The sequence below is a fragment of the Cannabis sativa genome, chromosome 2 (assembly GCF_029168945.1).
Source record: "Cannabis sativa cultivar Pink pepper isolate KNU-18-1 chromosome 2, ASM2916894v1, whole genome shotgun sequence".
Taxonomy (NCBI): domain Eukaryota; kingdom Viridiplantae; phylum Streptophyta; class Magnoliopsida; order Rosales; family Cannabaceae; genus Cannabis; species Cannabis sativa.
In genome coordinates, this window is record NC_083602.1 from 58914339 (window position 1) to 58926953 (window position 12615).

At 31.8% G+C, this 12615-nt stretch overlaps 1 protein-coding gene across 1 annotated transcript; it reads left to right on the forward strand.

Moving 5' to 3' along the window:
* The first annotated feature begins 2320 nt into the window (after positions 1 to 2320).
* On the forward strand, positions 2321 to 7956 carry LOC115720428 (uncharacterized). The gene is made up of 5 exons (XM_030649578.2): positions 2321 to 4029; positions 5088 to 5743; positions 6474 to 7061; positions 7191 to 7403; positions 7551 to 7956. The coding sequence occupies exons 1-5, from the start codon at positions 2697 to 2699 to the stop codon at positions 7836 to 7838; spliced, it is 3078 nt and encodes a 1025-aa protein (XP_030505438.2). The 5' UTR covers positions 2321 to 2696; the 3' UTR covers positions 7839 to 7956.
* Positions 7957 to 12615: the final 4659 nt, after the last annotated feature.

The following is a 12615-nucleotide window of genomic DNA, read 5'->3' on the forward strand; positions in this document are numbered from 1 at the left end:
CCCTATATTTTCTAAAATAGTAAAAATAGGTACCTGAGCTTAATTTTTGACAACTTTTTTTTTTTAATACAACCAACTTGAAGACAATGCTTAATACGAATAGATACAAAAAATATAAACAGTTTTGTCATAGCACTTTTAGATCGGATTATAATTAAATTTTATTTTGACAAAAAATCAATTCAGGGTCCTATTTGTACTATTTTAGAAAATACAGGGTCCATTTTGTCATTTAACAAAACACAGGGTCCAATTGGTAACTTTTGCAAAACAGAGGGTCCAAAATGGTATTTACCCAAAATAATATGATACATACCTCAAATATCTGAAAACAAATAAGTAGAGATAGTGATATTTTTCTCCCTAGAGAGAGTTATATATATACATAATATTAGCCATATATTAATATAAATTACCTTTTACATACTTATTATAGGAATATAAAAAGTTTTTATAATAATAATAGTAATGGCAATAGTAATAATAATATCGAATGATAAAGAATTATAAAATATGAAAAGTTACTATATACATGCTTTAATAATAATAGTATTATTAATAATATATAATTTATGTTGTTTTTCCTTTAACAAAATGTAAGAGTCTTAGAAAATAGTAAAAATAGTTAGAAAAAAAGATAAGATGTCACGTAAAATCTTTTGTGCTTTCCTTTATCTGTATATATTGATATTGATAATAGAATATAATGCATATGACACACATATAACATCAATTTTCTATAATGAACTACTAAATTCATAATTGTCTATTTTTTATAAATAGGTCTTAATTTCTAATTGCACATATAATTCTATATCCCGTAGAAGGGAAGGTCCCATATTACTTATCTAGGCTTCTCCCCAGTTTAAATATTTTTGGGCCTGGGCCTTAAAATCCTCTAAGTTGGTTGTGCCTTCTCGTTGAAGGTAGGACCCCACTCTAATCCCATCTCCTAAAAGAACAAACGATTAACCTTCATCAACATTTTTGTTTTATCTACCTTCTCTTGGAAACGCTTTAAGTATTTCTTGAGTATCTTGTATGGTAGTTGTTTGACATTTGTCAGGGCACTAACTTCCAAATGAGCCTTCTTTGCCATACAAAATTGCTTACAAAGTTCTCGTTTTAGTTTCTACCAACTTGTGACGGGTCTGTATTGTTTCCTTTTGAACCAGTCCTCTCCTGTGTCTTTGAGGATAAGTGGAAAACAAAGATATTTGACGTTACGCTTAACCAGGTGATTGTCAATATCCTTTCAAACTAGGACAAGTGATCACTTGGATCAGTTTTCCCTAGTGTAAGTTACCATGTTTGGCATCTTAAATTTTTTTGGGAGCTCCATGCTTAGGATGTGTTTTGTGCAAGGCTCCTTATCATCCCCATCCGAGTCTAATCTCTTGCCCCTTTGGCGTCTTATAACCTTAGCCAAATTTACCATTAGGACAACAAGCTCAGCCAAACATTTTCATTACTGACATTACTTTTAGTGGAATGGTTTCCATATTTTTTTTGTTAAGCTAGTCCCGGAGGTCGCTAGCTCTTTGTGCATTGAGCCCTTCTCTCAAACCCATGCATAGGTTATGTTTCGCAGAATGCTCAATAGGCCCATTATCCCTTCCCTAGCCCTAGTTAAACAAAACGTTTCGGCGTTCCCCATTGTTTGGGGTCTAAACTGCAAAGCATGAGTCTTGTACACATATAATTCTATAATTCACTATAATGTCATTAGTTATTGGATTTCTATATTAGTTTATGCGGTTCTTGATATTAAAATTTTCGAGAACAGAGTTCTTGATATTTCAATTTACTACTTGTATTTAAAAAAACTTAAATTTATTTTTGACATTATAAACTATTCAATTTTTTTAAAAAATTTATATGAATAATATTGTAACTATAACGAACACCGCCATGAATTTTATATTTATTTTTAAATATTTCGGCATGTACTTTTAGGTACAGAGGTTGAGTAATAGGATTATAGAAGATTGATGGTAACACTCCTTTTTAAATAAAACTTATAATTTAAAATCGTACACGTACTCAAATTTTATTATTTCAAATTCAATATTAATTACTAAGGAGTAATTAATATTGAACATAGCTAAATACCCATTAAACATCAATATAATAGTTTATTAGAGTTTGGATAAATTTTACAACAAAAATTGTTTTATTGGATAAATAAATGAGTATTTGTATATATTTCTATTATTTTTTCCTTATCAATAGAAAATGAACATAACGTAAGATTAAAATAAAAAGGACAAAAGGGTTCATCATGGTTAATACTTAATAGAATGATAATAATAATAATATGAAAAACTAATGGTTGTCTTTTTGAATGGTTGTTTTCTATTCTTTCCTTATTGCCCCATGAATATTGGAGGAGAAATGAAAGGTAAAAGAAGTCCTATAAGAAAGGATCTGACAAAGCCATCCAACCAAACAAATGTTTTCTAATTATATGAAAAATCTAAACCCACAACCTCAAGCGTAGATTCCTATAGCAACATATTTCTTTTTTTGGTTGCCTTTTGGGTATAGTAGTGCCCACATCAAAAAAATGAAAAAGGATGCATACCCAGTTCAAAATTTTAGCTAGACAAACATTCTCTGGCTGGTTTACTCAAAACCCAATTTTAAATTTTTGTTCTTTTATTTTTTAGGGTAGAAAATTTTGATGTTAGTACAAAATGGCTATTGATGCAGAGGATGTACTAGTATGCATATGGAGATTCCTTCGTTTTTTCATGCACACTAGTAACGTATGTGTACAAAAACACCCATTGTTTTCATGCATTTTGTTACTTTTCTTCCTTGTGTACATATTCTTCGATCTTCTGCTATACCACTCCCCGTTTCTAATTTGCATCGCCATCCTTCTTCGATGTTTCTGGAGTTCCGAACTACCACCCACAACAACAACAACAACAACAACAAGCGAAGTAACTGTCAAAGAGAGAGAAAAATCGACATCACCAACAACGTTGTTGGCGACGAGTACCATTAAAGAAGAAGTTGTTAATGTGGTTGCTAATAGAGATAGCCTTAGCGTTGGCGAGGGCTTCTCCTCCGTACGACGACAAAAAAGTAGACGAACTATAGTTGACAGGAACAGAGAATGGAAATCCCAAGCTGGAAAAAAAGGAAACGACAACCTGTTTCCTCCCCCAACAAATGACAAAAATGCAAAACTAGTTGTGAAAGAAAGAGAGGGCTTTTTGTTTGAACGTGGGCGTGGGCAAAGCTCATCATTATTATCATCTAATTCTATTGGTAATAATCTCCACGTTGTTGGTTCTGAAACGTCAAAGAAAGAGACCCTTTTGCCATCTGATGGTTTGGAACAAAATCAGTTGAAGAAATCTGACAGCTACAGTGTCGTTTCAGAGGCTGACAACGTTGAAGATTTTGAAGACGATGACGAGGAAGAGGAGGAAGAAGAGGCTGTAAAGAATGGTGGTAATAAGGCTATGGAGTGGACAGAAGATGATCAGAAGAATCTTATGGATCTTGGGCTTTCAGAGATCGAAAGAAACAGGAGGCTTGAGAGCTTAATAGCCAAAAGAAGAGCGAGAACTTTGTTCCAAATACAGGCCGAGAAAGGGTTGATTGATTTGGATGGTGTTGTTCCAACAAGTACTACAATAGCCCCTGTTTTTGTTTCAAGAGACAGTCCTTTTGAGGTCCCGATTGGGGAGGCTAATGAGAATGAGTCATTACAAGTTCCTGGTTCGGCACCTTCGATTCTTTTACCTATGCAAAACCCATTTGATCTTCCTTATGATCCGCTTGAGGAGAAGCCCAATTTAATGGCTGACAGTTTTCAGCAGGAGTTTGCAGCTGTTAATCAGAAGGAAATGTTGTATTGCAGGCATGAAAGCTTCAGTTTGGGACCTTTCCAATATGACCATGATCATCATCATCATCACAACCATCAAGATCGACGTGATTTCGGTAACTATTTCAATAGTGAGAAGAGAGCATTTGAAGGATATGGATTACCCAGATACAAAAGACAATCAGGTCTCTCTCTCTATCTCTTCCCATTTTATAATATATAAAAATAAAGAAAGAGGAATTCTAATCATAAAATATTAAATTTTTTTATCTTATATTGCAAGGACCTTCTTTTTTATTTTATTTTCTCCAACTAAACAAATCAATGAAATAAATAATTATTCCTTTCCATTTTATTTAATTCTTTCTAACCAAATACAGCCTTAAATTATGAAATTGTTGCTGAAGTTAAAAGCGAGGCAAGACAAAGTACTATTTGAATGACATGCTATAATAATATATTATATTAAAGCATCATATACAACCAAACCAATAATTTAGAATAAAAAGAAATTGTGTAAAATTAACTATATTAACTAATATTTATAGCATGAAGAAAGACTAGAACTATAATTAATATTTGTGCTATGGACTAAGCCAATTCTCTTAGTTTGCTCCATGAACTAATATATCCAATGATTAGTTTTTTCTTCTTTTAATTTTTGGCCCTGGTAGTTCGACACCCAGTGGCTAATAATTATAACTCTTACACATGACCTTTTTCTTATTCTGTAAAAATGTTATTTTTAATTTGTAGTTGTGCTTTTAAAGATTACTGACTTGCTATAACTTTTTGTACGATCTTTATATATGAGCATTTTTATAAGGCCTATTACAATTAGGTGCAAATTGAAATTAGTAGAGAGTGTGTCCCACATATTTCAAATAAATTTACACTGGGATTAATTAAGAGTGATCACATATGAAATTATAAATCACTGATATATATTAAATAATATTTGTTATTAATTTTCTATATATATGAGGTGCAGACTCACAGTTAGAAAGTAAACTTGTTCATGTGGATTAGTTCAATAAGTAATCATTTAGAGAAAATTCCTACCTATCAAGCTATTTCATGTTTCATGTACTTGAAAATTTTATTTTCATATCATCACATTTGAACTATAAGACATTTGAAAAGTTTTAATAAGTGAAAAAATTCCAATAACCATGAAAACTAATCACTTGTTATTAGTGCAAGAATTAACTTTACAATTTAGTTTTTTTATAAATCATAACAGGAAATCAAGATACTCTTATGGAACAATTTTTATCAGAAGTGGGTGTCAGCAAGCCTCTCAATGAACACATTCTCGAGAGTCAAGCTCGGGTATTAAACTCAAAAACATCCAAAATGGACATGGAACTGACTGAAGAAAGTAACGATGAAACAACCTCATCATCTTCATCAGATATGACTAATGAAGCTGAAGTTTCAAGCAATAAAGAACCAAATCAGGGAAACACTGAAACTAATATGTCTACAATAGAAGAACCCAATTATGATTCTAGTCCCACTTCAAACGACAAGAACAGAATGGAGAACACTATGTTTTTTTCAGATCACCAACCTCGTAGACGTATTCACACTCCTACATTCTCCATAGCTTCAGATATGCAAGTAGAGGTTTCAGAAGCTGGTTCACCTTCAATGACAGTTGGGAACATGTCACCCAATGATGTAGATTCCTTGTCAGAAGATGTTGAGATGGTGCAGTCCAATTCAACAAATTTCGATTGTAAGTCCTTTGATGTTGTTAGTCAAGTGATGGAAAGTGTGGAAAAGTTGAGGAATATTGCTGCAAGCTCTTCAGAAACAATGGCTTTTGAGAACCAAGATACAACTACACAGTTGGCTGCACGTTCTTCATTTGAAGTTCTCTCTGAAGGAACAGAGGTGAGTTATTCTTATAAATAATAAAAACAGTCATTAAACTTATTTCATATGCATAAAACCAGTCTTTTTTATTTGCCAAAGAACTCCCGTGAAAGAATGTATTCCATTTTTCCCATTAACTGTTGAGTTGGTCAAATAGTTGAAAATATTTGGAAGCCAAAAGCTTAGAGTAAATTAAACCTTAAATTGGATTCCAATATAACAAAATACATTTCATTGTTCAAAAAATGGACAAAATTGATTGGCTAATTAGTATTTTTTTCTTCCGAACTTTGACATGTACCCTTGAACTTTTTTATTTTTTTGACCGTTAAAAATTCATCTTGAACTATTGAGATTGTTAGATTTAAGGACTTTTGTCTAATTTCATACAATTTTATTGTTTCAGTAATTATTTATGTACTAAACTATACTCCACCGACTTTGATATCTACCAAATCATGCCCCTCAAACTTAAATATTTACTAAATCATGCCCCCTGAACTTTAATCTATGTTAAAATTTTTTTACTAAAATTAGACAATCTTAAATCTAGCAATCTCAATAGTTCAGGAAGAATTTTTAAATGTCATAAAAGTTCAGGGGCATGATCTGGTACATGTCAAAGTTTGGGAGAAAAAATACTAATTAACCAAATTAATTTGTCTTTAGTGACAGGAAAAAAAACAGTATATTAGATTCCTTTAGCTAATTCTTTCTTATTATTTTTTTTTCTTTTAATCATAAACAGAAATCATGGAGTCTTCCAGATGAGTCTGTGAAAGAGGGGAGTGTTATCTATGATGAAGGAGATTCAGTAACTGAGATTGTTGATGTCATGGAAGACCATGAAAAAGATGAAGATGAAGATGAGGATGGATCACTAATAGTAACTAGACTGGCAATAGAAAAAGCTCAACAAAAACCAGCTGAAATGAGAGATTTGGACTCTGCCTTGCATAATGAGGGAAATTCTGAAAACCTTAATGGACATCAAGCTAAGGACTCTTCACAGCTAGCACTAGAGGAAAATATGAATTTGAAAGATATGGAAGATAGTGGGGCACGAACTGAACAAGAGGGCATTAGTGACATGTCAAAGTCAGTAGAGACTGAAGACAAAAAATTGAATAGAAAGGATGGAGTTTCCTCATCAGATCTTAATGAGGAGATAGACATGGATGTCCCAAGATCTGATCTGGAAGAATTGGCCAAAACTAGCTCACTAGATGAACATACAACTGATGATACAAATCTGATTATGACTCAAAATGGAAACTACATGGGGATTTCATCAACAACTCACATTTCAAATACTAGCGGTGTTGAAACGTTAGAGGTTAGTATACAGACAGTGATCATGGAATTAGGGAAATGAATAAGTTTTGTTTATGTATATTTCTAATAAATTTAAATAAAAGCTTTATTTATAATTACTGCACTTGTGTTTGCATTTAAATTTGAATAGGAACCATCTTCCTCAGAAAAGTTCACAGATGAAAGTAATGGCAACATCATATCCAATACTCATGAACCAACTCTAGTCAATGAAAAGGCAGCTAAAGAAGAACCAGACACACTTCTTAGTACTGATGTTGTTACAGCATTTTTCGGAACACCTGAAGTAACTGGCTTGGAATCGAATGAAGGTTGCAAAAATGGAACTGGAAAACTAGCTGAGGTAAACAATAATTTCATGAAATCCAACTATATAAATATATATGGCTTTTACATGAAACTAATTTTCATTTGCTAATATAACATGATGATTATATAATATTTTGATTGTTTTCATAAACGTACACATTTGGCTAAAATGACCAAATAGGGACAAAATACTCATTGCATAACACCAGAAGATGATCCACCTGCGCGTGAAAATGATTTAGAGAATGAGAAAATGAAGTTTGTTGAAGAAAGTAGAGATGGATCGAAGCAGGACTTGTCCATTGAGTCAGCTGATGTTGCAAATGACAATCTAAACACCACAAAGTGTGTTGGAATTGAATCGGATAATATGATGGAGAACAACCTTGATATTGACCAAGACCATTCGAGCAAAATAGTGAGTAATATAAACATTTCTATTTCTTTGAATACTACTGTAGAAGAATAGGCGATAAAGTAGTAAAGATACTCGATCAAATTACCATTATATTCCATAAGTATTTGTAATTTGTTACTGTATAAATTATTATATTTGTCAAATATCTCATTAGCTAACTTAATTAACATGACACGCTTATGATAAAGCCTTTTTGCTTAGTTTTATTAAATATTTGCAACTCATGACACATATATATATGTTGAGTGGTTATATTGTTAAGTTTCTTTAGAGAACTCCCAATATTTATATCATCAAAATCTTATTTTTTTCTTTCTAATTTTATTATATTTTATTCATTTTAAATATAAAATATTAATATATATACATATTTCCGTACAGAAATAATTATTAAAACTCAAAACAAATTAAAATGAAACTGCAAACAAATTAAAATGAAGAAAAACTTAACATGTTTTTAGTACAGTTTTTAAATCTTTCGAAGATTCTCTATTTTAAAAAAGTTGTTAGGAGTGTTTTTAATAGTTGGGATTTTTATTTTTTTTCTTCCTGTAAATCAATATCCAAAACGACCAGTTCAACACAAATACGTTGGATCCTTCGATAAGCATTCTTCTTGATGAGCATATCTAATCTCACATCACGAAATGAATTTGTAATTTTTGGAACTTTTTAAATTCTATTTTTATTTACATATATTGTCTATCATTTAATATATCTTTATAAGAATTAAATCTATCTATCTATTTATATATAGGATACTTATAGTGTAAGAACATTACTTTTGTCCTTACTATACACTTTTATATCCATTCATTATATATGTATAGGTAAAAATTGTATAAGAACACAATTATTATGGAACACCTTACTCTTACTAAATATTTCTGTTATTTTTTAGATTAGTTTATTAATATCTTTTATTTAATAAAATAATAATTTTTAGTTTTGAAAAAAAGTGCTAGGAAGGTGATTGGTGTTAATTTTGCTGCTTCTTGTTTTTTTTTTGTTTTTTTTTTTTTTTTGAAATTTTGAAATTCTTTTATTTACAAAACTAGTTAATGGGTTGGTAGTTATACCTATAATGATATTGGGTTGAATAGATTGAGGTGAAAGGAACAATAGAAAAAATGGTATTTCAGCCACTTACTGGATTGTATTTCAAGTTCCATGAAGGTCTTTATTAAAAAAAGAAAGAAAGAAATAAGGGAAAATAATCAGCATGCTATGGTTAACTCATTTATGCTATTTATTTTTAAAATTGTTTAATGTTATTATTAATAATGGATCTTGAAATTTAATTTTAAAATTATTTAATAAAAATGAACTGTATATAATTTGTGTATATAAATTTAATTGTGAAACAATTTTATAGGTCGTGAAGTCGTGAGGTAGTAAACCAATCACTATACATTCTATGTTGAAATTTATTTTGTTTATTACATATTACTATATCAGGTTATAATCATTCTAAAGATGATCTTAACAAATGGATATATACAACTTATAGCTGAAAATCTAAGAAATTTTGTAAATATTGACCAGTTGATCCAACCTATATAGTGTAAACTTTATATAAAAAAACTACAGTAGAACCTCTATTAAAGAATACTCTATTCAAGAATAACTTCTAATTTGTTATAAAATAATCAAGTCCCGATTTGGGCCAGTTACAAATAAAAATAACCTCTAAATTGTAATTAGTTATACATTTTCTAAGTCTCGTATTAACAAAGTATACATCTATATAAGAATAATTATATCTTAATAAAATATATACATGTATTTTGTAAATTTATCTATGTAAAATCAATAATTTTATTTTAAATTATAATACATGTATAAAATTATATTTACTTTAAAATATTTCTATTATGATATAGTATTAATGTTTATTTATTGTTACTATTGTTACATTAATATTTTTTGGTTTTTTAATTTTTTTTTCTAGTGTAACTCTATTTAGTTATAACCTCCCAATTAGAATATAATTTACTTGATCCCAAGTGTATTCTTGGATAGAAGTTCTACTGTATTTACAAAGTTGTATACACCTAAAAATTTCAACCAAAGAAAAAATAGTCAAATCTATATAACAAAATCATAATACTAATACTTGTAAAACTAAAAATATTCTTTAGTTATAGAAAAAACCAACTCTTAATCTGGAGCACAAATCATTTTATAGATCTAATAATCTTAGTAAAGAAAAATCTCCCATATTAGATTGAGAATGTAGTAAGATGAAAAAAGTAGAAGAGTAGAGAACAAAATGTAGCCCTAAATGAACCACATCATAAGAGAAGAGTTATATTGGTGGAGATGAAGAACAAACTAGATAAATTATTTTTAGAAAAAAGAAAGCTAAAAAATTCAGTCTTTTTGTAAGAAGAAACTTTTTACATTTCTAAGAGTTCACATATGTCCTTAATTTAATGTATGCAATCACATAATAGTTAAAATAAAACTTCAAAGACTCGTTTAGAACATCATATTAGGTCGTATTGTATTGTATTATATTAAATTAGATTATATATACAGTAGAACCTCTATCTAAGAATACACTTGGGATCAAGTAAATTATATTCTAATTGGGAGGTTATAACTAAATAGAGTTACACTAGAAAAAAAAATTAAAAAACCAAAAAATATCAATGTAACAATAGTAACAATAAATAAACATTAATACTATATCATAATAGAAATATTTTAAAGTAAATATAATTTCATACATGTATTATAATTTAAAATAAAATTATTGATTTTACATAGATAAATTTACAGAATACATGTATATATTTTATTAAGATGTAATTATTCTTATATAGAGGTATACTTTGTTAATACGGGACTTAGAAAATGTATAACTAATTACAATTTAGAGGTTATTTTTATTTGTAACTGGCCCAAATCGGGACTTGATTATTTTATAACAAATTAGAAGTTATTCTTGAATAGAGTATTCTTTAATAGAGGTTCTACTGTATATATATATCATATTTTTATGTAATACTATGTAAAATTTAATTTAGACTAAAATATTATATATAGGTGTCCATAAAAGTTAATACTAGATATAGTTTTACATAAAAATATTGCATAAAATACAATTCAATATAATACTATGCAATACAATATGGTATAATACGGCGTACCAATCGAACCCCAAAAGTCATCTCTATCAACGGTTTAAAAAATATCTTTATGCTATAGGTACAAAAATAGGGTACTCACTATTATCTCAAATTTTATCCACCTAACGTGGTATGTCCACATAATCAAAAGCAAAAGACACGTGGAGAACAACTCGTCACTAACCTGCCAAGTTAATGCCTACAGCCTGCCAACCTCCCAGATTAGTGCCTACAACCTGCCAAGTTAGTGCATGCAGCCGCCATGTTAGTGACTAAAGCCTTCGGGCTGTCAGGTTAGTTCCTGTAGCCTTCAACCTGTGAGGTTAGTGCTTCCAGCCTTCAACCTGTCAGGTTAGTGCTTGCAGTCTTCAACCTGCCATGTTAGTGCATGCAGCCTTCAGGCTGCTAGGTTAGTGCCTACAAACTACTAGGCTAGTGTGTATAGTCTTCAACCTGCCAGGTTAGTCTGTGCAGCATTCAACCTATCAGATTAGTACGTGCAACCTTCAACCTGCCAGGTTAGTGCCTGCAACTTTCAACCTGCCAGGTTAATGCATGTAGCCTTCAGACTGCCAGGTTAGTGCTTGCAAGGTTAGTGCGTCTAGCCTTCAACCTGCCAGGTTAGTGCGTGCAGCCTTCAACCTACCAGGTTAGTGAGTGCAACTTTCAACCTGCAAGATCTCATGGCTGCACGGTGGACATAAGCAAAGACAGATCCACATACCTGCTAGCAAAGCCTTGGCCGGACGTATAGTTGGTTGGCTAGGATTGCCAACTTCCATAGGCTGGACAGCCTTCGGCAAGGATGGTCGGCTAGGCTAGACAACCTTCGACAAGGCTGGTCGATCAGAATTCCAATCTTGGCTGGAAGATTATGCTCGTGAGATGAGGAGGTGCCAAGACAACCAGGATCGTCGCACCAAGAGGTTGTCAACTTAATATGAAGCTACTTCAACCAAAATACTCAAGGGTTGGGTACTGTTGCCCACAATCAACAGATACCAAAAACATATCCTCAGGAGGTCCCTACCCCGAGGAACCAAAGGGAGAGGGTGGTCTATGGACCTGAAGAGCGCCTAAGGAACAAAGAAAGGGCTAGGAGTCACTCCTATAATAGGGTTCCCCGTAATAATAATCGACCGCTCCCAGCCGATTAGCAAGTTCTACCCAGTCATCATATGGGATGTGATGACTCCCACAATGTCTGTCTAAGGCGGAGTGGTGGAGGAAACTCTAGGAACAACAATGGTGATCGTGGCAGAAATGGTGGAAGGACGCCCCAACGTAGGGAGTGGCAACCCCGCGATTAACACGGCCAACCACGAGATGGCGATGATCGCCCAAGAAATAGTAGGTCCAGGGGGAGAAGAGAAGACCCTGAGGTCAACAGTGACTACCGTTCAAACTACCCCGACGATCATGGTGATGATGAAGCTGAAAGTTGGGCTAACAGCCAACCAAATCCTGAGCTGGGGGGTTATCAAGCCAGAGGGCCGTATGCCTCTAATAGGCAACATCTGTTGGAAATTATTTTACCAGGATCTAGATTTACTAACAAGTATGTTTGATTAACACCCTAATATGAATTCTAAAACAATGAAAATAAACACATATAAAGTTAGAAAACCTTACAGTGGCTGAAGCGGAATAATATGACTCCTTCCATTCAGATCTCTAGCCCTTGATTCCTTTCT

Bases quoted from the DNA above. Each gene is read 5' to 3' on its own strand.
- LOC115720428 (XM_030649578.2), top strand. From the start codon at position 2,697: ATGGCTATTGATGCAGAGGATGTACTAGTATGCATATGGAGATTCCTT. The intron at 5,744-6,473 runs GTGAGTTATTCT...AATCATAAACAG, and splicing joins TTCTCTCTGAAGGAACAGAG to AAATCATGGAGTCTTCCAGA. The intron at 7,404-7,550 runs GTAAACAATAAT...ATGACCAAATAG, and splicing joins GAACTGGAAAACTAGCTGAG to GGACAAAATACTCATTGCAT.